The 27237-nt window shown below is 43.9% G+C and overlaps 1 protein-coding gene across 1 annotated transcript in view; it reads left to right on the top strand.

Annotated features, from left to right (window-relative positions):
• The first annotated feature begins 6130 nt into the window (after positions 1-6130).
• Positions 6131-27237, top strand: part of TRANK1 (tetratricopeptide repeat and ankyrin repeat containing 1) — an 82292-nt gene continuing 61185 nt past the window's right edge. Inside the window, 4 exon segments of the mRNA XM_045005003.1 lie at positions 6131-6225; positions 20031-20165; positions 21857-21983; positions 26299-26449. Of these exon segments, the coding sequence (XP_044860938.1) occupies positions 6152-6225; positions 20031-20165; positions 21857-21983; positions 26299-26449 (487 nt within the window). The 5' untranslated portion in view covers positions 6131-6151.

The following is a 27237-nucleotide window of genomic DNA, read 5'->3' on the forward strand; positions in this document are numbered from 1 at the left end:
TGAACCCCTTCCAAGCACGTCCTTTCCTCCCGGCCTAACCATTGAGCAGCCACGCTGTGAGGTGGAGTGCTGCTAGGTTGGGGTGGAGGAGGCAGCCCTGGTCCTGGGAGAGCAGGTCCGGGCAGGATGGCAACAGCCATGGTGGGGCGACTGCTAGGCTCGTGAGGGTCCCATACCAATGCTGCCTGGGCCATGCTGGGGCAATCAGGAGGACCCAGGACCTGTCCATCTTTATTTTTTCCAGGACCTTGCCAATCAGTGGGAATGGGGGGAAGGAATAGAGAAATTGGCCTGACCAGGATAGGAGGAAGGCATCAGAGATAGCGCCCCATCCCAGCTCCCCGACCAGAGCAGAACGGGGACAGTGACGGTTCTGTCAAGTTGCGAACAGGTCCACCTGGGGAGTTCCCCACTCTTGAAAAGTCTGTGAACCACCTCTGAGTGAAGAGAGCACTCGTGCTGAGAGGAGAAGTCCCTGCTCAAGTGATCCGTCCTTGAGTTCTGTGTGCCCGGTAGGTGGTAGGCATGTAGGCAAATGTCGTGGGCTATACAGAAGTCCCACAGCTTGAGGGCTCCCAGGCAGAGGGTGGAGAATTGGGCCCAGCCTTGCCTGTTGATGTAAAACACCGAGGCCGTGTTGTCCGTGAGAACCCTGACCACTCTGCTGTCCAGGTGCGAGCAGAAGGCCACGCACACCAGCCAGGCTCCCCACCCCAGGTCCAATGCGTCGGACACCAGTTCCAGCAACGGGGGCCTGCCTCTGAATGGGACCCCGCAGAGCATGTTTCCCAGGGAAGACCACCATCATAGGGAGGAGATCACAGGTTCGGGCACAGTGAGGACCTTGTTCATCCTGTCTCTGGCCTGGGAGAACACCGAGGCCAACCAGAACTGGAGGGGCCTCATCCTGAGTCTGGCGTGGCGAACCACATATGTGCATGCCGACATGTGACCCAGAAGCTGGAGACACACTCTGGATGTTGTCACTGGAAACCTCATGAGTGTGTCAATGAGCCCTTTCAGGGTCTCAAACCTGTCCAGTGGGAGGGAGGCTCTGGTCGACGTGGCATCCAGGACTGTCCCGATAAACTCTATGCATTGTACTGGGACTAATGTGGACTTGGTGTCGTTTACTAACAGGCCCTGAGTGGCACACATGGACAGGAGGAGCGCCACGTGATCCCGCATCTGCAACCGGGAGCTGCCCTTGACCAGCCAGTTATCCAGAGAGGGGAAGATCTGGACCCCACTGCGCCTGAGGTAGGCCACCACCACCGACATACACTTTCTAAATACCCTGGGGGCAGTGGACAGGCCAAATGGGAGGACCATAAATTGGTAGTCTTCCTGTCCAACCGTGAAACGGAGGAAGCGCTTGTGCCCCTCGCATATATGGATGTGGAAGTTAGTGTCCTGCAGATCGAGGGCAGCGTACCAGTCCCTGCCAGGGAGGGGATGATGGAGCCAGGGAGACCATGTGGAACTTAAGCTTCACCATGGGTCCAGGATGGGCCTGAGCCCCCCTTTGGCCTTCGGGATAAGGAAATAGCAGGAGTAGTACCCCTTGTGTTTGAACTCCACTGGCACCACTTCCACCACTCCTAGGCCAAGGAGCCGTCCCACCTCCTGCTCAAGCAAGCCCTCGTGAGAGGGTTCCCCCAGGAGGGACGGGAGCGGAGGGTGGTTGGGCAAGGTAGAGGTAAACTGGAGGTTGTAACCCCAGGAGATGGTGTTGAGGACCCATCAGTCTGAGGTCAGCCGCGATCACTCCAGGAGAAAAGCACACAACCGGTTGGAGAAGGGAAGCTTTATTGTGGGTGGATCCCTGACGTGAACTGGTAGGTCACCCCCAGGCATCCTGTCAAAACTGCCATTTCCCTGCCTGTTTGCCCTTGGAGGACCCAGGCTGGGGGTCAGACCGAAACTGCCTCTGAGGGCATTTCTAATAGTCCCACAACTTTTTATAAGGGGGCTCGTATTTAGAGTGGGTAGCCTGAGTGGGAGCCTGCTGCGGCTTAAACTTAGGAACTCAGTCATGCATGGAATGTGATTTGCCCATGTGACTCCAAACCCCCATATTGGAGCTGGACTTTGCATAGGACAGAGGAGGGGTCTCCACCCACAAGAGACAGTCTACTTAAATCCATGGGAGACCTCTCCATTTTGTCTTCTGCTGGCTCTCCACCCCCCCAGGGATACCTGAAAGAAGCTGGAACAAAGGACAGTAACTACAGAGGATGTGAGTGATTGCTGGACCCAGACTAGAAGGAGACTAGTCTGTAAAAGGAAGCTTACTGGGTGAGGTTTTTATCTGTATTCAGTTTTCTTAGACATAGACTTGTGTGTTCTATTTTATTTTGCTGGCAATTCACTTTGTTTTGTCTGCTATTACTTGGAACCACTTAAATCCTACTTTCTGTATTTAATAAAATCACTTTTTACTTATTAATTAACCCAGAGTATGTATTAATACCGGGGGGGGGGGCAGAAAACAGCTGTGCATATCTCTCCATCAGTGTAATAGAGGGTGAACAATTTATGAGTTTACCCTGCATAAGCTTTATATAGGGTAAAACAGATTTATTTGGGGTTTAGACCCATTGGGAGTTGGGCATCTGAATGTAAAAGACAGGAACACTTCTGTAAGTTGCTTTCAGTTAAGTCTGCAGCTCTGAGGCACGTGGTTCAGACCCTGGGTCTGTGTTGGAGCAGACTGGCATGTCTGGCTCAACAAGACAGGGTGCTGAAGTTCCAGGCTGTCAGGGAAAGCAGGGGCAGAAGTAGTCTTGGCACATCAGTTGGCAGTTCCCAAGGGTGTTTCTGTGATCCAACCCATCACACCTGTCACACTCCTGGAGGGAGTCCTTGAACTTGGGCAGAAAGCCCCACAGATTGAACTCAGACCGGGCCAGGAGAGCCTGATGGTTCACCACCTGTAACTGGAAGTTCGAGGATGAATACATTTTTTCCCCAAATGAATCCAGCCTCCTTGAGCCTTTATTTTTCGGAGTGGGGGCTGGTTGGCCCTGCTGCTCTCTGTGGTTGACTGATTCGACCACCAGAGAGTTAGAGCAGGATGGGTGTATAGGTATTCATTTACCTTGGCGGGCACAAAATACTTGCTTTGCACTCTCTTAGTGATGGGGGACAATAAGGCCGGGGTTTGCCACAAGGCATTTGAAATTTTTGCCACCCCTTTGTGGAGTGGCAAGGCCACCCTGCCCAGCACCAAGGTGGACAGGATGTTAAAAAGGGAGTCCGAGGGCTCCTCCACCTCCTCTGCCTGAAGGTTGAGGTTTGACGACACCCTTTCCAATAGTTCCTGGTGGGCTTTAGAGTCCTCCTGCGGGACGGAGGGAGGAGGGGCCATAATTGTCTCACCAGGAGAGGGCGAGGAGGCAGGCGCGGTACTTTGGATGTCCACTGGCACTGGAGGATCCACCACCTGGTCACTCTCCAGGCACGGTGCTGAAGATGCACGTCCCATTAACTTCTTCCTCGGAGGCTGGGAGAGGGAGGCCGTCAGCTGTTCCAAGGCTCCAGCCATGGAGAAAGCCCCCACTGGGGGATGCATCAGGGGCCACAGTGCCCACTGGTACCACTGTGCCGGTCACAGGGCCTGGTGCCACTGCACCTGCTGTGGCACCGGCAGACCAGGCTGTTTGGCCTGGATGGCATGACCCATCAATGGACGACTACGAAGGGAGGCTGGGCTGACATATGACCTGCCGCTGTCCCTGGACCAGGAGCAGCGGTGGCGCTGGGAGCGGTGCCGATCATGAGACCGTGATCCAGACGCGGAGGAACGGTACTGCCAGTAGCAGCTGCTCCGCGATTGGCTCTGGCGGGTGGATCCGCGCTGGTGAGGTGCCGGTGATTGACGCCCGGGGCTGCAGGAGCAGTGCCGTGGCGGGATCCTGGAGTGAGACAACGAACGGGAATGGCATTGACGTTTGTGTCGCAACTGGCTACGATAGCCCCTCTGAAACGAGGACCTTTGGCATCGTCTGCCTTGGTCCCATCGGGGTCAGCTCCTCGAGGCGGAGCGGTGCCTGGAGTCTCTGTTCGTCGGAACCCAGCCAGACAACCTGGTGGGGGTTGATGGTGACCTGTGTGGACTATGCACGGGATGGTTGCTGAGTGGTGAATGGCGTCGGGAACATTCCCTCAACTGTGATCGGTACTGAGTTGGGGGCAACTGTGGAGATCCTAGTGGCGGCTTGTCCCTGGAGTGTGGGGCCAACATTGGCGGTGCTCTTGGTACCAGCATGGACATAATGTCCTGGGCTGCTTGCAGGGCCTCTGGTGTGGAGGGCATCCGGACACCTGGGGAAGCGTGCTCTGAATGGGCTGGGCTACTCCGCTGGACCTGAGTCAGAGGCCTAGAGGCCGATGGGGACCGAGGACTGTCCAACATGGGTCTAGCCTCTCCCTCAGTCTTGCTCTGGTGCCGCGCTGGAGAAGGCCACTTCTTAGCCTTCTTGATGTGCCCCACGGATGGGGAGTGAGGTCGACTGGTAGATGGTGGCAGGGGTTGCTGCAAACCGACATCCTGGTACCTGGTGCCGACTCGGAGCAGCGTGCTGGAGTCGGGGTCAACGCCAACTCCATCAGGATGGCCTGGAGCCTAATGTCTCACTTGGTCCGAGGCTTGAACAACTTGCAAATCTTGCAGCGATCGCTGAGATGGGTTTCACCCAAACAGCGTAAAAAACAGTCCGTGTGCAGATCACTCCGTGGCATTGGTCGCCTACAAGTGTTGTATGACTTAAAACCCAGGGCGCGGGGCATACCCTGGCCCGGGCCCACTAACTAAACTAAACTAATAAAACTACTTACAACAGGTATTATACACTGAATGAGCAAGAGTTCTGGGGAAGAGCTGCAGCAAAGATGGAGCAGAGCAGTTCCGAAGCACCTTCACTGACAGCAAGAAGGAACTGAGGGTGGGGGGAGCGCGCAGTGGCCCTTATACCACGTCATGGAGGCGCCACTCCAAGGGTCGATAGGGGTGCTCCCCTATTGGTACTGCTAGGGGAAGAACTTCTGACACCCGTGGACCTGGTGAGCACGGACACCTATTGTGGAATACACATGAGCAATCACTCGAAGAATCTCTGCTGTTCCAGTCTGTTGCTTTATTCATTGATCCCATGCTGTCTCCCAATAATTAGCAATAATGTATTATTCAGAAGCATAATTTTGAATCATGCACTTTAAAATGATCAGCTTAGGACTAAACAAAGACTGTGAATGGCTTGCCAATTATAGAACCAGTTTCTCCTCCCTTGGTTTTCACACCTCAGCTGCTGGAACAGGGCCTCATCCTCCCTGATTGATCTAACCTCGTTATCTCTAGCTTGCTTCTTGCTTGCTTATATATACACACCTGCCCCTGGAAATTTCCACTGCTTGCATCCGAAGAAGTGGGTATTCACCCACGAAAGCTCATGCTGCAAAACGTCTGTTAGTCTATAAGGTGCCACAGGATTCTTTGCTGCTTTTAAAATGATGATTGAAATGTAAATGTTTCAGGGAAACATACAGCAAAATCCCTTTTACACCCAAAGGTTTCCAGAAAGACTAAAACACAAGACCCAAAGTTAGGAGAAGTTTGAAATCACCATGTAAACGTTTCAGCTTTCCTATAAGCAGCTTAATGGTCAAAAACCACCCCTAGGATTTAGATTTCAAAGTTGGGGGGGGGGGTGTTCAGTTTGGTCATCAAGATCCAGGGCTTGGGCTGTCGGGCCTCATGTTGCCCTTTCTAGTACCTAACAAAGAGCTCACGAAGCACCTTACAGGTAGGTTAACACTGGAAGCGAAATCCCTAGTGCGAGGTACAGGGGACGGCTCCCAACGTGCAAGAGGCGTGGTCTGGGGACAAGTCCTGCTCGCCCCCCCGCCCCCCGCGCTCCGGCCGGGGGCTGCTTAGAACAAGCTGGTTTCGATTTTCGAAGTTTCAGCGGCTCAGCGTTCTATCCCCGGCGCGAGCCGCCCGTTTCCCCGAAGTGACGTCGATGAGAGGGCGTGGTTAGAACGTGGCCCGCCCGGGCCTGGGTGTGCCGCGAGCGCCGCGCGCCCGCTAGGATGGGTTTTGTTTACGGCCAGCAGCTGAGCAGCGCCAGGCCGCTGTGCAGAGCTGCGCGCTATGGAGGAGCAAAGAGCAGCTGCAGCGGCAAATGCCTCTGTGTGCTGGCTTCCTGCCGCCCCTTCAGGATTCAGGTAGGTGGGTGCATGTCGCCATTGTAGCCATAGGAGGTGCAGCAAGCCAGGGAACTTCCTACAGAAGAAAGCAGCCTGCGCCTTTGCTTTAGGCAGGGTGCACTCAGGGCTCATGCACGAACCCACCGCCTCCCCCCCACTTATTCCCGTAGACTAAAAGGTAGAGAGAGAGCCCATGGACCACCTTACCAGAGCCACTCCTACTGCAACTCCCGCCTTCGGCAGAGCTGCGTTGCATTGAAGGATGTGTTTCTTTAGGGGCCTCCAATCCCACCTTCCCTGGGCACCCAAAACTTCCATGAAGCTAGTGGGGGTGCTCAAGGAATGCAGGAGAGGGTCCATATTGTTTTTAAGGGAAGGGGTGTTATATTCTGCATGTGCAAAATAATGGGTGTAGTTATAAATATTTTAGAGGCTTGCCTGCATGTGGGGTGAATTATGAGGCCGTCTTTGCCCTTTCACCTGGGGGGCGGACTGTGTGTGGTTTGTGGTGCCCTCATGTACAGAGTACTTAAAAAAGAGGGACTGGTTGTGTTGATCTGTGTTTAAAAGTGGGGAGATTCATTTAGGGCAGTCTGGAAACGAGCACGTTTTCTAATGGAGTTGGACCCCATTCCCCGTTGGGATTAAGTCTTGTATTGTTGCACCACTAAGCTGCTTTATGATCTCTGTGCAAACTGCAAAGTTTTTTGTTTAAAAAGTAGAGTGAATGGTCTCTGCACTTTGGTAATAGCTTATCCTTGTAATGTTTGTTTTTCTTTTAATCCTTTTCTTGGCTGTTCCAAAACAAACCAGCAGTTTTGCAATATTGCAAAAATAGATAATTGAGGTTTATTGCAAGTGGTAAAAGGTTTCCAGATCTCCTGGAAAATATGTTAGTGGGAGTCCAGTGGTTTCCCCATAAATCTGTGAAAATAGATACATTGGACTCTTCAGAGCTGAATATAGTCTAAACATAGGCAAGGGAGCCAGGATTTGTAGAGTTGTATTCCCAGTTCTGATTGACTCACAGGTCTTGTCTACACCAGGGAAATCTTGCAGAGATTTCTCACTATCACTTATACTAGTTCAGCTCCACCAGCAGTACTGGGAAACCTTGTATAAACAGCTACCTGAGTTTCAGGTACCCTGTTGACTAGATCTTTTCTGGGCTGGATCACATCTTGTGGTGCTTAAAGTGTGATGGGAACTGTTGGCTGATCTGCACTAAGATTCTCAAAGTTGCTGTCTCCCCTCCCTCCCCCTTCATGGTTGTAAACCAGAGTTAACAACATGTAATATTTCCCTAATGGAGACTGGGAATGCTAGATAAATACAATGTTGCTTATTAGAGTGTAACTCTGGTTTATGTATACAGACATCCTCCTGGAGATAAGACATGCTGTTGACCTTGTTACATGGAGGAAGAGGGGATAACTTGGAAATTAAAAGAAAAAATCCTATTCTGTTACAATGATAGGATAACACTACTTTGCATAATACCTAGGACCAAATTCATGACAGGTGTAAACAGAGTAATTATTAATTTATGAGAGATCCATGCCACACATGCTAGTGGTAAATTTGGCTTGGGAGAGGAGGAGGAAGAATGTCAAGCATAGATGTATCTTTTTAAATAAACCCACAATGGCTTTTGGCTTGTTCTGTGACAAAGAACTACACCATTAAATTAATCAGTTTCACATTTAATTCTTGTCTTTAAGTGGTGGAGCTGCAATACTGTGCATTTTACTAGGTATTATCTTTTACTTGTAAAGTGTTATAAGTTTTCATGGCTTCACGAGATGTGTTATTAGACAGATACTTGGCCTGTGGAGTTTACAGTCTAAATGGGATTAATACAACTTAAATAATTAAAAGACAGGGTAGGGGCACAGAGTTGTAACTGATCTGTGGTAGATCAGGGTTTCCCACATCTAAAGCTCCATTCATCCAGTGACCTCAAAGGGACAGATGTGGTATCTTCACTCATACTGAGTAGTATCTTACTCTGTGACTAGTTTCCTTGATTTCATGGTTAGAGCCCTGTGAAAAATCACAATTTCACGGACTGGGTGGAAATAGTGAACTTAGCCTAAAATGTGCTGTTGGCAAAATTATGGGAGGTGGAAGCAGGCATCTGTGCTCACTGGTCTCAAGCTCCGTGCAGCTTGTAGCTTGCGTTCCAAGCGGCAGCTGCGCCACTGGCTACTGTGCCTCGCATAAAACCAGCTCCCAGTTCTTCTCCCCCCCCCCCCCCACCCCGAACTACTGTTCCAACTAGTGCTACTGTGCACTACAAGCTGTACCCAGCATAAGATCGATGTGCATGGATGCCCACTCCCACTTCCCTGCTGTTGGAAAAATCATAGCAGTTCAGGAGGGACTTGGTGGCTGTGCATATTCTGTGAAAATGGATACTTTACTTGTGCTGCTGCCTGTGAATTTAAAAAATAAATCTGTGATTTTTCACAGGTTCTTAGATGATGTAAGGTCCTGGCATGGTTTCAGTGCTACCTGCACCTCTGTTCCTTTGCTGTCTCTCTGAGTGCAGCCCTGCAAGTGTCAAGCCTTTACTTGTCTATCATGGGGTGGAATTCCAAGTTTTTCCCATTTCTGCACCAGGCTCTGAGCTACAGTACCCTGTGTATTGACTGTGCTTACACAGCAGGTATGACAGGTCCAGCACCTGCAGTTCTCTTCAGGAGTGTATGTGTGTAGTGGTCAGACAGCACTCTTAAAATCAAATTGTTGTTTAACAGTAGGAACAAAGCGTTTAGCAAGGAAGACTTTTGAAATAGTCTACATACCCCACATGGTATCATAGAATCATAGAATATCAGGGTTGGAAGGGACCTCAGGAGGTCATCTAGTCCAATCCTCTGCTCAAAGCAGGACCAATCCCCAGATTTTTACCCCAGTTCCCCAAATGGCCCCCTCAAGAATTGAACTCACAACCCTGGGTTTACCAGACCAATGCTCAAACCACTGAGCTATCCCTCCCTTCTGCAGACACCCCAGCAGGTCCCCCAGGGGGTACTCTGATTTTTCCTGAATAGTAGTCTCCCTCAAGAGGGAGTCCATTTTTCCGCTGTTATAGTGCTTTTTGATCTTCAGGTTCCCAGACCATGGCTCTACTCATTAAAACCAGTTTTGTAAATTGGCTGGAGTCAGGAGGTTGAATTGTCAAAATTAATAGTTCGGGCATTATCTTTTAACAGCTCTTAAGTGTTTGCTGAGAAGTGGTTTATATTCAGCCATTTTGATTCCTTCCTGCTTGTTTTCCTTCCCGTACCCCTCTTAAACTAAACTGGTATTTATGCAGTAAACATCCCAATAAGCGGGTCAACACACAGTATTCATAATTTACTGCAGAGCAGCTCCAAATCAGACACAGGTGCTATTTAGCATATGTAGAGATATCACAAGCTAGTTTTTCATCAGTAGATCTCAGCAATTCCCAAAACCCCTGTGAGACTGGGAAGTGCTATTATTCCTATATTCCAGATGGGGAATTGAGACAGAGAGTGATTTGCCCAAGCTCACACAGAAAGTCAGTGGCAGAACAGGGAATTTAATCTGGGCCTCCCAAATTCTATGCTAGAGCCCTAATCACTAAACCATCCTTCCTCTCCTTTAAGAACTAGTAACAAAGATTATGTGTGGTTTAACAGAGGATCTGCAGGCATTTGTCTGCCACTAACTGTTTTTGCTTTCATCTTTCCTTATTGTTTTACTTTCCCATCTCTCGTGTTCCCTGCCTGAAAATCAACTAAATATCTATCTAGTATTTATTTTTTTTGCATTTTAGTTGTGCCTGGAGCCTTGGCAGAGATTGAGGTCCTGTTGCACTAAGTACGGTAAATACACAGCGTAAGAGACGTGACCTGCCCTGAAGAACTGACAGTCTAAACAGACACAACAGATAAAAGGTGGGAGAAAGGAAGATTCTTATCCCAGTTGTACAGATGGGAAAGAGAGACTAAGTGATTTGCCCAGGGTCACACAGGATGGCTGTGCCAACACTGGACATTGAGCCCAGATATTCTTGAGTCCCAGTCCACTGCCTCAACCTCCAGGCTGTTTTTCATCTCAAAATCCCTTACACCACCTATCGCTCTGATTTCCGTGACCCCAACCATCCCTCCCATTGTTAATTTCCCAGATAACACCTAGGACAGTGGTGGGCATTTTGCTGATGTTGACCACCCGTAGGCACAGCCCCCTTCTCTCCCCCCCCCCGGCAGCTCCCAGTGGCCGCAGTTCGCCGTTCCCAGCCAATGGGAGCTGCGGGAAGCAGCAGGCCGCAAGGACAGTTCATAGGTTGTATTGTGGTATGAGAAATGTCCAAATGATGTACCTCTTTCCAGGTGAATCTTTGTTTAAAGCTGAGCTGCAAAGAAAGTGGGCGGGGCAAAAAGTAGGGTTATGCTCAGGGGCGCTGGAACCATTTGTGTAGTGGGGGTGCTGAGAGCCATTGAACCAAACTGTAAACCCTGTATATGCTGGAATCCACTTCAAGCCAGGGGGTGCAGCAGCACCCCTAGTTCCAGTACCTATGGTTATGCTACTGTTTTTCTTGTTCTATGTTGTAGACAGAAGGCAGGCTTTTGCTGTGCTTTTTAAAAAATTTCTGATTGTTTTTTACATTAGGAATTCAAGTTTTGTCTGATTTGGAAGAGTCTGTAGTGACTGGAGAACTAGTAAAATGATATTGCAGGATTTTTAGTAGGGCTGTCAAGTGCTTAAAAAAATTAATCGTGATTAATCATGCAATTAATCTCACTGTTAAACAATGATAGAATACCAGCACATCCATTGGCCTCGAATGGCAAACCGCAGCCAGTGGGAGCTGCGATCGGCCGAACCTGCAGACACGGCAAGTAAACAAACCGGCCCGGCCCGCCAGGGTACTTACCCTGGCGAGCTGCACACCAAAAGTTGTCGACCCTTGCTCTGATGTTTTACATTGTTTTGTTTTTGAGTGCAGTTATGTAACCAAAAAAAATCTACACTTTCACGATAAAGTACTGTAGTGCATTGAAATATACGATTTCTTTTATCATTTTTACAGTGTAAATATTTGTAATAAAAATAATATAAAGTGAGCACTGTATACTTTGTATTCTGTGTTGTAATATAAATCAATATATTTGAAAATGTAGAAAAACATCCAAAAATATTTAATAAATTTTGATTGGTATTCTATTGTTTAACAGTGTGATTAATCGCGATTAATTTTTTAAATCACAGTTACTTTTTTTTAGTTAATCGCATGAGTTAACTGCGATTAATCAATAGCCTTAACTTTTAGTTTTTATTTTTATTTTAAAAAATCTCAGCAACAGCAGTTCTTTCCACAATACTGGGGAAGATCAAACTAGATAATCTTGATATTTCTAAGGTAATAAACAAGCAGAAATTAACTTTATTATTATTATTTTGGCTGGGAGGAGAGGTACATTTAGAGTTGGAGAGACTAGTATCTTTTGGGTCATGCACTTTGTACATGATAAAACAAAAGAGCACAAGCCTAATTTTTAATAGAATCTTTGCAAGTTACCTTAAAGAATGCAACCCAATGCCGAGTTGGATGTGGATAATTAATTTAGCTGTGAAAGAACTAGAATTGTTGCGTCCTTTTCAGGGCAAAAAAAGTTAGCTTAGTTATTGTTGTAGGATCCTAAAGTCATGGTCATCTCTAGATAGAGGAAAAATAATACTTGGCCCTTAAATTGCAGTGTCTGTACATCCTCTTGAAAATGAGCACTAATGTACAAACTGACACTGCAGGTAATAGTGTGAGTGTGGACTGTCATGCATGTGCAAAGCCCCACTCGCTGTCATGCACAGGATCAGGGACTATGTATTTGGGATTGGACTGCCTGTGGCCCAGCACTTTTTTCAGGTGGATAGCTCTGTCAACACACGTGTGGGATAACACAATTTTCCTACCGGCACATGCTTTCCTCCTACCCCCGTGTCTTGATATTTCTTTACTTTTTAGCTTGCGTGATTTTTGAATTACAGTATCACCTCAGAGTTACAAACACCTTGGGAATGGAGGTGATTCGTAACTGAACAAAACATTATGGTTCTTTCAGAAGTTTACAATTGAACATTGACTTAGTACAGCTTTGAAACTTTACTATGTAGAAGAAAATGCTGCTTTTAAATGTCTTAATTTAAATGAAACAAGCACAGAGAGTTTCCTTACCTTGTCAAATCTTTTTATTAAAACTTTCCCCTTTATTTTTTTAGTAGTTTACATTTGAGACAACACTGTATTGTATTTGCTTTATTTATTTTTTTGTTTCTGCTGTTGCCTGACTGCATACTTCCGGTTCCAAATGAGGTATGTGGTTGACCTCTGGTGTTTATAACTCTGAGGTTCTACTGTATTGTGTGATGTGGAAGTGGGAGGGTGGACAAACCCAGTCAAAGAATAGTCATGGACTGCCAGGAGCCACCCATGCGCGCTCTGCATGTTACTTTGCACAGAATCTCACAAAATTTAGACCTTGTCTAGATTATGGGTGAGTTTTGGGCTGATAAACACCAGCTAACACGTTTTAAAAGGTATTTTAAATAGCAATTAAAGTGTGCTCCCTAACACTTTTGGCTAGCCTAAACAGGAGAGAAGGCCCTGTCCAAACTTCGACAAGTCTATATTTTTCTTGTGCCTGAAATTTTCATTTGTTTGAGTCACAACTAGATAGTCTATGTCTACATTAAATGTTACAGGCACCACAATGGCATAGCCACAGCGTTGCAGCTATGCTGCTGCAGTGTAGACACTTCCTTTATCGATGTAGTTAATGCATCTCTCTGAAGGGCAGTAGCTGGGTCACCTGAAGAATTCTTCTGTTGATCTTGCTGTGTTTACCCTTGGGGTAAGGGCAACCTAACCATGGCACTCAGAGCATGGAAGTTTTCACAACCCTGAGCGACATAGCTAGGGGCGGTTTAATTTTTAAGTGTAGACCACGACTAAGTGCCAGCATTATGAGCCAGAATGTTGGAATATCGCAGGTCCAAAAATAACAGTACATTCTGCAATTTTAAAGATTTTTGTGCCATCTTTACCATTTAATGCGGAGCCAAATTATATTTTTTAAAAAGTTCTATTTTGTTTTCCTACTCTTTGCACACAACAACTATTTCAATGCAGGCTGAAAACTTCTTTGTGCAGCATCCAGGGAACAAAGTGTAAAGGGCTGTAGCCTCCTTTGGGTGGCTTTTGGGACCTTTCAGTGCAACGGTAACATTCGATTGGCCTGATGTTAGTGAATTCCATCTGTCTGTGGTGGTTAGAGGCTGGAGAAGACTCCATCTTTCTGCCTGACAGCTGCAGTGTTTGCTTTCGGAAATAAGAGAGGCTGATTCTTTCGCAAATGTTCATGTTGCCTGTTGGAATGGGTTTATTTTCTTTTTCTATGAATGCTGTTGAAGGTGTTGGCAGTCACTCTTCTACAGTTTGGTCGTTTGTATTTTCTGCTGACGTGGTGATGTCTGTCTTTGAGGACAGGGGTAAGAAGTTGCATTCTTTTTGCATGACAGGAAGGGTGACCACAAAGACTTCCGGAGGATGAATTTCCTCAGCCTGGGAGAGAGGCTTCTCATTTCCCACCATTGCTGATAACGTTATCATCCAGATGTAAATAACGTGCCCCCCCCAAACATCTTTCATTAAAAAAAAAATACTTTTAGCCCTGCTGCTTGGGTTTTGGAGGAAGTGACGTGCCTTAGGGAGAAAAGGCCTTTTTCCATAGAAGCTGTTGCTATAAGGTGAAACTTCTAGATGAACTTGCAATAACAGCATTAAGTTAACCACATTACATAATGTAGATTACAATTCTAGTTTTTCTCATTAAATAAGTAACATATTGTTATACCAATATAATAAAAACCAGCAGGATCTTATTAAGAGGGATAAGGCAAAGATGCCACATTTATTGTAAATACCATAACAAAACAAAAGACAGCAAAAGACAAAAGCAAACAACGTTTTACTAATTTCTATCACTACTTATTCCTTACACACACACACACACACACACACACAGATACACATATTCATTCACACAATCATTCATTCAGGTTCTGTATAGATGTTATAGTTACCAGCCTAGATGTTGCTCATGCCAAGTTACTGGCCAGGTATCTTGGTCATGAGGATGGAGCCGAGTCTGTGTCAGATGCATCTGATGCTCCTGGAGGCTGGCAGCAGAACCATAGACTCAAAGTCCTTAGTCTTTAGAGTCCACTTTTATAGGAATTTATTCCTATGTCAGTTCATGAGAGTTGCTTCATTTTGCTGTTGCTAAATCAATCAGCAGGTGGCTGGCTCCATGTTGTTAGATGCTTTGTTTTTCTTCCTTTGAGGTGTGGTGGGTGGATTCCAGTTTGCCATCCGGGGGTCATCTGGTTGATTCCACTTGACACCTTCCTCAGCCGACACTGAATTCTTCGGGCTGGTACCTCCCTAACCATTCATTCACATACATTCTCTATCTTAATCACATCTATTTCACTGTCTCTTTACCTTTTGGGGTGTTACCAATTTATGTGAGACTCCCTGTCTTTTAACAAGCAAAGATAAAGTGAGATGAAAACTTAGAGGGTAGGGGTCTCTATCTATACACTATAACAGCTACTGTTTTGGCTTACTTAGAGTTAATTAATGTTTAACAAGTTTTATACAAAGTATTTCTTTGAGCAGGCTTCACACAGACGCAGCTGGTGGCTTGCAGGTTAGAGGCTAAATGTTGGGAATCACAAATTTACTTCTAACATAAACTTTAAGTTATAAAGTATCAATTAACAATAAATCAAATTATTTCTCATATAAACCATGTTTAATATAAACCTTCTTTAATATCCCTACAATATTGTCTTACAAAATGTATAACCCCCAGAACATGCAGGCTGAACAATGTGTCTGGGCTTTTAACTTTCACATTTCCTGATTATGGGATCCAGTTCTCAGTATTGCCAACCCCAAATGTTCAAAAATCCCAAGTCAGGCCTCCAAAAAAATGATGATTGGCTTAACGATCATGTTATTTAAAAAACAATTGAGCCTTTAGGATTCACTCTGATCACAATTTCAAGCTTTTCTCTACAACCACAACACTCTCCCTCCACACCTCTTCCCCCCTCCCCCCCCAAAAAAGAGAGAGAAGATTGGGACTTTCATGTAATCACGTCTCCAGGAACTGGTGAAACACCAAATATCACGAGAGTCTCAACAGAATCCAAAGACTTGGCAACAGTGAAGTCAATGGGAGCTTTGCCCTTTGATTCAGTAGGAATAGGGTCAGACCTTAATGATTTTACTGTTGTATAAAATACTTAGGTCCAGATTCTGTAAACACTTACACACATAGAATATCAGGGTTGAAAGGGTCCTCAGGAGGTCATCTAGTCCAACCCTCTGCTCAAGGCAGGATCAATCCCCAGACAGATTTTTATCACAGTTCCCTAAATGGCCCCCTCAAGGATTGAGCTCATAATGCTGGGTTTAGCAGGCCAATGCTCAAACCACTGAGCTATCCCTCCCCACAAATTAATGGAGATATACCTAGCTCCTAGAACTGGAAGGGACCCCGAAGGGTCATCAAGTCCAGCCCCCTGCCTTCACTAACAGGACCAAGTACTGATTTTGCCCCAGATCCTTAAGTGGCCCCCCTCAAGGATTGAATTCACAATGCAGGGTTTAGCAGGCCAATGCTCAAACCACTGAGATATCTCCATGCTTAATTTTGCTATAATGAGTAGTCAGTCCCATTGACTTCAGTGGGACTCTTCGCAGTAGAAAAGTTAAGCCCATTCTTAATTATTTTCAGGATCAGGGTCTTGATATTACATTGATGTAGTTATTTGCATTCAGTTATTCTGAAAGCATGGAGAAGTCTTTGTGGATTCCCTGCCCCCAGACCTCTGTATTTCTGTGACTGAAGGAAGATTTCCACGTGGTGAGGGACTTGGTATTTCCCCAGCAGGAAAGCCAAGGCCTTTGGTTACTTATGGTTGTATGTTCTTATGGTTCTGATTTTGCCCATTTATGTTGCATGAAATAAATAATTATGCTCATTCAAGGCAGAATAATAGATTACATCCTTGTTGTAAACTCCTATGAATGGAGAGATGTTTAGCTTTCTTTGAGAGAGAATTAAGCTTCAGGAAGAAGTTGGAGCAATATGTTTTATGTAGCAATTGGCAGTTAGTTCAGTGGTTTTGTTGCGATAAGCACTCAGCTGTCAGATTTTGCTATCCAAACCTCTTGGCTCTTGTGCCCAGCCTTGCTCCCAATGAAGTCAACAGCAATCATCCCATTGATTTTATTAGTATCTGTTTTAGGCTCTCGGCTGGCAAGGTCAAAAGAATAGGCTTTACCACAAGATTTTTAGTTCAGTTGTGCTGGAGAATTGCATGAAGAAACTCTTCTGGACAGAATGAAGAAATGCAGGAGACCACAAAAATTAAAAAATAGCCAGAGGAAATTGGTAAAATTATTGCAAATGCCAAAAAAGGTTTGGTTAATGTTGTGGAATACATTTTGGGTCAGCTCTACTGAGTAGATTGACACCAGAGGAAGAGCTCTGATCTCCACATCTCCCCCTTCTCCTGCTGGGCTGGTGAGAGTGAAGTCTCCATTTGCTTTTTGCACAGAAAGGATAGTTGTGTTCCTCTCAGCCTCTTGACTTTAACTGGTCAGTCTCCCATTCTTTACATTTACTGGTTTTCTTTCTGGGGGAAGACATGAGCTTATCTGATTTCACTTATGCTGGGGTAAATCAGGAGTAATTTACACTAGTGTAAAATGGTGCAAGTAAGATCAGAATCGAGTCCTACAGACCAGCATACTTTCTCTTTCATTTTCTTGTCTTGTGAAAAGAGATTAAAATTTCTGGTGGTTTCTAAATTTGATCTTTCTTGGGATAAATGCTGTAACCATTCTACTCACGTTTGGTTGTTTCTCCCCTCGCCCCCTTTACCCCCTTTCTTTCTATTTGTATTTTATTAGAAAAATCAGTAACAAAAGGCAAACAAATGTTGTAACCAAAGATCTTTCACTATATTGTTCCATAACATGTCTGTGAAACTTTGTTGTATTGTTGATTTTTATTTTAAATGGACCCAAAATAAATACTTAATATTACAATAAACAAATTTAGTTCTGGGCAAAAACCAGAGACCCTACCCTCACTACATTCTCCACCTTAATTCTTGAAAAAACAACAACAGTCAAAGTCCACCCTTGATAAGATGAGCTATATCAAGGGTTATATGTACTCTGATCAACACAGAACCAAACACACATGCACAATGCATATTAAGAAAACATCTCGGTAGCTGAACCCGTTTCAGGATATTTTTTTCTTCCTGTGATCATTTTTTACTTGCTCCTGATGTTAAAGAGATACATATGGATTAAAAATCATAGATTAAAACTGAAAGAATTGAAAAAGTCTAAGGATTTTTTGTAACATAGGTAAGAATTTTGTTTTTTAAAATATTACTAATTTTTATTATTTACACAGTTTATTACTTTTTAAAATATTGTTTTGCAGCTTGGGAAATGAAACGAAGGTTCCATCTTCGCTATGAATGCATCTATCTCCCTGATTTGTGTCTGAGGCTTTAGCATAATCCTAGAAACTTAGTTAGGTCCTATCCACTGTTTCCTTTGTCTAAAAAATCTGTTACCTTCTCAAAGAAGGAGATCAGGTTGGTTTGGCATGATCTACCTTTTGTTGTATTTTGTCCCAGTTACCATTGACCTCAATGTCCTTAACTACTTTCTCCTTCAATTTTTTTCCCAAGATTTGCATACTACAGATGTCAAACTAACAGGCCTGTAGTTATCCAGATCACTTTTTTTTCCTTTCTTAAAAATAGGAACTGTGTTAGCAATTCTCCAGTCATATGGTACAACCCCTGAGTTTACAGATTCATTAAAAATTCTTGCTAATGGGCTTGCAATTTCATATGCCAGTTCCTTTAATATTCTTGGATGAAGATTATCCGGACTCCCCAGTTTAGTCCCATTAAGGTGTTCGAGTTTGGCTTCTACCTTGGGTGTGGTAATATCTACGTCCATATCCTCATTCCCATTTGTCATCCTGCCATTATCCCTAAACTCCTCATTAAAGACTGAGGCAAAGTATTTGTTTAGATATTGGGCCACGCCTAGATTATCTTTAACCTCCACTCCATCCTCCATGTTTAGCGGTCCCACTTCTTGTTTCTTTGTTTTCTTCTTATTTATATGGCTATAGAATCTTTTACTATTGGTTTTAATTCCCTTTGCAAGGGAAAACTCTACATGGCTTTTGGCCTTTCTCACTTTATCCCTACGTGTTCTGACCTCAATAAGGTAGCTTTCCTTGCTGATCCCTCCCATCTTCCACTCCTTGTAGGCTTTCTGCTTTTTCTTGTTGCAAGATTTCCAAACTGATGGGAATGCTTAGCAATACTTGTTAATTGGTAGTTCATTCTTGGAAAAGGATTTTAGTTGAAGCTTCAAAACTTGCTTTTCTCTTTCACTTTTGCAATTTTTTTTTTTTTTGGAAGTAACATTTCTCAAAGTAAATGTTTTTGGTTTTAATGTATTTGAATCCCTTCTCCCCAAACATGTTGGATGTTGTGACTGTTTTAATTTCTCTGTGTAAGTAATTTTGTTTTGCAATTTAAATTGCAAAAATGATACTGGTTCCTGTCATTGTCCCCTTTATGTTCCTTCGGAGTGTTTGTTACACCCTTTTCTTGTATCTTGTCTTAAATTAGATTTTGATCTCTTCTGGGCTGGGTATCTCTCTTGTGTTTATATGATAATGTTTTCAGGCAGTAATCAGATTGTTATGCAGTCTTGCAGTGTAATTGTCTGCCTAACTGTATAACCAGAAAAGTTGGTCAAACCCCAGGAGAATTAATAGATTTTTTTTTTCCTCCCCCAGAAATGTTTCCTGTTTTTTCAACCAACTAAGGGCTTGGCTACACTTACAAATTTGCAGCGCTGCAGCAGGGTGTGAAAACACACCCTCCCCTCTGGCTGCAAAGCGCCAGTGTGGTCAAAGCCCCAGCGCTGGGAGCGCGGCTCCCAGCGCTGTACGTTATTCCCCACAGGGAGGTAGAGTACGGACAGCGCTGGGAGAGCTTTCTCCCAGCGCTGGTGCTTTGACTACACTTAGCGCTTCAAAGCGCTGCCGCGGCAGCGCTTTGAAGTGCAAGTGTAGCCAAAGCCTAAGATTAAACTTTTAATTTGAATTTTTTAACCAATTCTGTAGTTGTCTCATGTTTTTTTCCAGTGTATCTATATGTGTGTGTCCATTTAAATAAATTAGTTTAAATACCATTTTTAAAAATAAGATTCCAACAAGATTTGAGAACTGTACCAAGCACCTACCAGCCAAAGGACTAAATCTGCTAGCCAAAGGTTGAGACAAAAATTGAGAGGGTAAATTTCAAGTCAGTTCTGTGGTCCAAGTTCACCTCACTATCTTCAGTTGTTGGGATAGGAAAGATGTTTTTTATCTGTCCTGCTCCTAATGACTGGTGGGAGGAGAAGTTGCTACTTAAAATTTGAGATGAAGATTAAATTGGCTTCAGAACCAAAGTGAATTGTTGTTGCAAGAGAGAATTTTGGGTCTGATCCCAAGAACATCCATAATTTTCACTGAAGTCCTTACAAACTGGTTATCACCTCTCAGGATTAGGTCCTTTATGATGGAAACAGGCAAATTCTTGTGATTTTGGGGGACGGAGGAGCACCATAGCATAGAGCTTTCATTTGTTTGTTTTGTTTTTTCCCTTTCAACTAGCATGGATCCTATGGATTATGCAGAGTTTATGAAAAAAGCTGGAAATGAGAACTTTAAAAATGGAAATTATTTCTTGGCCATCAGAAACTACGATGAAGCCATACGTGTGCTCTTTCAGTTATTCCAGTGGGGGATGTAAGTATTCAGCTAATGTATGACAGAGTAAATTATAAGAGAATTTTAAAGATAAGTGATCCAGCTATCCAAGGATAGCAGGAATCAGGAACTCTTGAATTCTATTTTCAAGCCCTGATATTGACTCATCTTTGTTTTTTGACAAGCCACTTAACATCCTTGATTCATTGTTTTTCCCCATCTGTAAAATGGGCATGATACTAATCAAATTACCTGAACAAGCCCAAAATAAATATTGAGAATTATTGTAAATTAAAATAAGCGTAATTCAAGCTTGAATTAAACTATTTACTATGATTGACTTGTTTTTCTTTTTTTCTTTCACTCTGACTCGTTCTACTGGCATTGGGCTAGACCAGCAGTTCTCGAACTTCATTACACCGTGACCCCCTTCTGATAAGAATTACTACACTACTCTAGGAGGGGGGACTGAAGCCTGAGCCCACCTGAGACCTGCCGCCCCGGACAGGATGGCCAAAGCCCAAGGGCTTCACCCCCCAGTAGGGGGCCTGGAACCTGAGCCCTCGGGCTTTGGCTTCATCACCGGGCAGTTGGGCTTGGGCTTCAGCCCCAGCCCCGTGCCCAAGCAAGTCTAACATCAGTCCTGGTGACCCCATTGTAATGGGGTCGCGACCCACTTTGGGAACTCCTGCTTTAAATCAAGATTTAAGGACTTCAGTAACTCAGCCAGAAGTTACTATAGGAGTGGTTGGGCGAGGTTCTGTGGCTTGCAATGTGCAGGAGGTCAGACTAGATGATCATGATGGTTCCATCTGGTCTTAAAGTCTTCGAGTCTATGTGCTGTACTTATGCTCATCCCAGAGCCCAAATGCTGTAGTATCTCAGCCCCTCACACAAACTAATGGATTTATCATCACACTATCCCTCTGAAGTAAAGAATGGAGGCATGGAGATTTTGTGACAAAGCCAGGATTGTATCTCAGCTCCTCCTCAGACCCAGTCCAATGCCTTGGTGTCTAGGTTCAGGGTCTTTAGTATAAATTTTTCCTAGATACTGTCTTGGGTCCACTGGTTTGGGTCAGATCCCCACCATTCAAATGATCAATATTCAAAAACCAAGTAAGAATTAAATTAATGTTCTTCCAGATCCTCGGCTGGTATAAATTTGGCTTCCCTGAAGTTATGCCAGCTCACATCAGCCAAGGATTTAGCCCTGTATTTTTAGTTAGTGTTCTTGGTTGCTGAAGCACACTTGCTCTCCTTACCACCTGCAGGTCACAGCCCCAGTGTTCCATTCAGGCCTTGGACCTGATCATGAACCTATCCAAATTGCTTAATTGAACCAATGTACTTTCAATATTTTCCTTCAGAGATTAAATGAAAAAAATATAATGCAGTCATAAAATAGACTGTATTTCATGCATATCCTGGAAAGAGTGGGATAGAGTTAAGGTGGCATGCATGATCATAACTGTATTTCTTTACTTCACCTTGTTACCTTAATGTTGTTTAAAGTAGTTTTTTTCCCTATGGAATATTGCTATAAGTGATGGAATTGTGTTAACTGAATTTGCAGGATCTTTATTATCTTTCTAGAGGATATCTTTTTGTACCATAATTCTGTTTGGTGGAATAAATTGAAGAGTTTTGTCAAATTTTTGTTCACTATAAAGTACCATTTATCTCTTTTTAAAAAATTGCTTAAACATTAATATCGTTAATTTTCGTAGGGTTTCTCATAGAGACGTGGCTGTGTTATTGTGCAACAAATCAAATGCCTTTTACAGCCTTGGTAAGTGGGAAGAAGCATATCACTGTGCCAAGGAGAGTCTCCAGTGGGATTTGTCATATGTTAAGGTACGGCATGTTTAATCCAACAGACCAGAAAACCTTGCCAGCCTTATTATTCTAAACAAGATTCAAAATTAGTTTTAAAAAGATCAGTACACAAATACAATATCTTGTAAGAAGAAGACAAGAATAGTAACGTCAGGGTCTCTAGTCAGTAGCCAAATATATATTTTGACATTAAAAAAAATTACAATTTCAGTTGTATTTTGAATGACATGGAACTAGCTTACCGTGAACCCAGGTATAATGAAACCATAATTAAGTGTTGTAGAATGAAATTCCCGTGTTGTTTCATTGCACTATGCAAATTCCAATACAGTAAGCTGTTTTGTGAAAAATGATTTTACTATGACCCCAATTCAGTGAAGCAATTAAATGTATGCTTAAAGCCCTATGTCTAAGCCATTTAAATACTTCAACAGATACTGAAAATTGGTACAGGTCTGTCGCAGCTTACGCTGGGGTTACGTTCCGCGGTCAGCACGTAAAGCGAAAACCGCGTATAGTCAAAATGACCCTTGAAAATCCCTTAAATCACCCATAAAGTACTATGTATTGTATATGGCAATGTACAGTACAGTATATAATAAAGACTACATATGCAAAATATAATTTTACAGTATTTTTAATAACATAACAGACAGAAGAATGAAAGAATAAAAAATGAAAACAGTACAGTGCAGTATTGTAAACCTGAACAGTCACCAGTCTTGTACTGTACACACTCCAATGATTAGTCTTCCTCTTCCCCTGACAACACTATTATTGAGTCGTCAGGGCTTGATGTCGATCCAGGAGACGATGGGCCAGGCTTGGGTGATGGAGAGCGAGTCGTAGACGAAGTGGTTGGCTCTGGTTCAGTTCGAGAAGTTGATTGTGTAGACTCTGCTGCTGCTGGTTGTTTTTTCTTTAAAAACATGATGATTGGCAACTGTCGCTGTTGTCTCTTGAGCTCCTCAAACATTTCTTGGTACGGTCTCAAATCATCTGTAATACTACGTGTGATTTTGAGGCTTCGTGCCATAGAGGGATCATATTCAGAAATTAAATCATTCAAGTGTTTCGCTGCTTGGAAGACTTCAGAAAATTTATGAAGATTCCAAGTTTCTGGTTCTTCCTGTTCGTCATCAAAATCGTCTACAGAAGACGAAGATATCAGTTCCTCTAACTCTTCGTTAGTCAATGTTTCTCTATGGCCCTCAATTAATTCCTCAATTTCTTCCTCGAGGATGTCGACGAAGCCATCACCACCCACTTGCCTGGCCACCTGAACAATGAGTTGCACTTCTTTATCAATGGTCGGGAAACCCTTAAAATCACTCACACAGTCTTCCCGTAGGTTTCGCCAACATGCATTGACTGTTTCAGTCTTGATTGCATCCATTGCCTGTTTAATATAAATGATGCAATCAGCAATGTTGAAGAACTTCCAACACTCCATCACATTAACATTGGGATCAGCATCCATAGCGGTAAGGATCCGTGAGAATGTAAGCCTCGTATACGTGGCCTTGAAACAGCTAATGACGCCTTGGTCGAGTGGTTGGAGGATGGAGGTGGTATTGGGGGGGAGAAAGACGACTTCAACATCGTTATGCGCAAACCGGAGTGCCGCAGGATGGCCAGGAGCATTGTCTACAATCATCAACACTTTAAAGTCAAGTCCTTTTCCTTCAAGGTACTGCTTGACCTCCAGAATGAAACACTTGTGGAACCAATCCAGAAATAATGCTGCCGTCACCCGAGCCTTTTTATTTGATTGCCAGAACACAGGCAGGAGATTTTTGTTCTTGCCTTTTAGTGCACGGGGATTTGCAGCCCTGTAGAGCAAGCCCGGCTTTATTAAATGCCCAGCCGCATTGCCACAAAGCAACACAGTCACACGGTCTTTAGCTGCTTTGAAGCCAGGGGGCTTGTCTTGCTGATTTAGAAATGTATGTGCGGGTGGGCATTTTTTTCCAGAAGAGCCCAGTCTCGTCAGCATTAAAAACTTGTTCTGGAAGATAGCCCCTTTCCTCTCTGATTTTCTTTAATTGTTCGGGGTAGGCTTTTGCTGCGTCCTCATTGGCAGATGCAGCTTCACCAGTAGTCTGCACGTTTTTGAGGTTGAAGCGGTTCCTAAAACTGTTAAGCCAACCTTGGCTGGCTTTGAATTCCTTCTTATCAGAAGGCTGTCCCTCTTCGGTGGGAAGTTGGAACAGCGCATAGATGCTAAGAGCCTTTTCTCGCAACATGTTGCCATCGATAGACACACGTTTACGGTTCATGTCTTCCAGCCATAAGTTTGATGCCTTTTCAGTCTTCACTAAAGTCTTATCATGCACTTGGCTCGTCACCTTAGCAGTTACTGGAGCGCTTGATGCCACGGCTTGACGAATTTCTGTGTCTTGAATCTTGATGGCACGGATGCTAGATTCGTTGCGGCCGTATTTACGCGCCACGTTGGCGATGGACATACCGTCTCTCAATAAGTCCAACATGGCCAGTTTTTCCTCCAGCGTTGGAACACATCACTGTTTCTTCAGTTGAGCACCAGATGAAGTAGGTGCCTTGCGTTTAGGGGCCATGTTATACAGTACGAAAAATATGTACTGTCTTTTTAAACAGTACAGGCACAGCAGAATCTCACTCAGCGCGGCGAGATGCGCAGGGTATGAGAGGCATAGGGGGGACTGAGTACTGTAATGGGAACAGCAGATTCGCTTCTCCCATCTCACACTCACTCCGGGGCAGACACACTATTTAAACTTTTTTTTTTTTTGTCAACCCTCCAGGGTTACTATAGAGGAGACCCTTATCACAGGCCTAAAGACATGCTGTTGCTGTCAAAAAATATTTTAGTGGGAACAGCAGATCCGCATCTCGCGGTGGTGGAATTGCCCGTTTTTTTGTTTTTGTTTTTTCTTTCTCCCGACCGTGCAAAGCTGAAATCGCGCATGTTAAATGCGCGTAAGATGCGACAGACCTGTACTAGCTTTTTGACATAAGCACATGTTCAAGAGTTTTGCTCCACTGTGAGAAGGTTGAAATATATTTGATAGCTTGTTCTTTGGTTATTTTTCAAAGTCTTGATTGAGAATTCCCTGCTTTCTTTCTAGACACTTTAATGACATTGATAATATGTGAAATACAGGGGTGAGCATTTCCAATGAGTCAGGTCCTGAGAAAATTGTGATTTTGTGAAATGAGCTTTAAACTGTGTTTAGTCTCTCTTCCTCCCTGCCTCCTCTCTTTCCCCCCCGCCCCAAACAGTCTTGTGCTTGGTGTGACTCATAGCCTGCAGCAGCATCATATCAGAGTAGTAGTTTGACAGGGACTTGGTGGGCGGTTTTACGCAAGGCATGGTAGCCAGCACCACTGCTGCTTGGAACCAAGTAGCTGCAGCCTCAGCGGGGAGGCGGAGGCAATAGCAGATAGCTGCGTGCAACAGTCTCATGTTTGGTGTGGCTTGTGGCCGATTTTATGCAAGGCCCAGTAGCCAGTTACACTGCCCCTTGGAACACATGCTGCAAATTGCATTGGGCACGAGACCAGCATGCACGGATGCCCACCTCTGCCTCTCTGCTGTTGGAAAAAATCTCAGCAGTCTGGGGGGAACTCGGCAGTTGATTTTTATGCGAAGGAATGCAACAGCGACCTTTCATTGCATCTGAAGAAGTGGGCTTTTTACCCCCACGAAAGCTTATGCCCAAATAAATATGTTAGTCTTTAAGGTGCCACCGGACGCCTCGTTGCTTTCGCTGACTGAATCCCATGCATATTTTGTGAAATTCACTACTTGGCCTGTGACACTGCTGTGAATTTTATTTAAAAAAAAAATCTGTGATTTTTCTCGGGGCTCTACCAATGAGTGCCAACGTCATATTTATTCTTACAGAATTCTTTGAGTGTAATGAGCTGAGAGAGTAGTATTACAAACCACACATGAGGTACATTTTGGGGCATGATAAGTAATTTGGGACTAGAAAATGATGTTTAGCTTTATAATGAGAATCTCTAAATATTTTTGTTTACAAAATTATTTAATTTAATTTCCAAAAGATATTGGGCCTTCAGGAGACTAAAACATCATATTCAGATGCCCACAATATTTTACAGCTTTGCTCTGTAGATATGTGAGTAATTCTCTCAACTATTTAAAATGTTGATAACTTTGTATGTAGTTAGACCAGATCCTGCAAGTCTTATTCAGGGAAAAAGTCCCATTGTAAAGTTGCTGATAGTTTTCCATAGGGCTTTCAGAAATGGGCTCCTAATCTCCTAAAATTAGAAGTAACAAGATTTGATGACAATTTTGTTGTTGTTGTGTTTTTCCCACTAGGGCTACTATAGATCTGGCTATTCGCTGCTGCAGTTGTCGAGAACTCATGATGCAGTTATTACATTTTCTCGTGGTTTGAATCTTCTGTGTGGTTCTATGGATCAATCTCAAATTGCTGATTTTATAGTTGGAATCTTCACAAGTGTTAACGGTAAATTGGATTGAGACTTGTATTTTATTTAGACTCATTTAATAGGGACAGGGCAGTTGAGGGGCTTGTGTATGGGATTTTGAGCCATTCTTCCTGGAATAGTGAATTTGGTGTCTACCGACCAGGATCGGATTTGAAAATTAACAACATCTGATAGCTGTACGGTGGCCACTGTCAATGGGACGGATCATCTTAATCCTGTTTATAGATGAGGAATATCGACATTCCCAAAACACCACCTCTGCCACGTAGATGAATGAGTTGTCACACACAGGTGCCCCAGTTGTGTTACAGTTAGAACTGGTTGAATTTTTTCATTAAAAAATGAAAAGTTGTGTGGAAGAAAAAAAACTTCATGAAACCATGTAAAATTTTTTTTTTAAATTCCCGCTAATTGAAAAAATTTGACAGAAAATGTACACAAAAACAGTTCAGTTTGTTCCTTTGCCAAGTTTAGTCAAATTTTTTTTAGTTTGTTGCCGATTTTGATTGGTCACCTCAGCCACGTTGAAGGATTTATTCAAAATATAAAAATTTCTTTTTTAAAAAAGTTGATTTTTCCATTTTTTTTTAAATCTGTTTGCTGAAAATAATTCTGCAGATTTTTTTAAAAAAAAAATCAGTCCATTTACAACACTATTGGAAGGAAAATGTTTTCAAATGTTTGGGAATTCCCATTATTTTAGTGGGAGGGTAAAGGAGGAGAAGTGATAGTGATTTTTAGCCAGCTCTAATTATAATATTGTTTGGTTGGGTCTCAGAAAACATGGATAACCTGGGAGGCAGCA

Source organism: Mauremys mutica, chromosome 2 (assembly GCF_020497125.1).
Source record: "Mauremys mutica isolate MM-2020 ecotype Southern chromosome 2, ASM2049712v1, whole genome shotgun sequence".
NCBI classification, from domain to species: Eukaryota; Metazoa; Chordata; order Testudines; family Geoemydidae; genus Mauremys; species Mauremys mutica.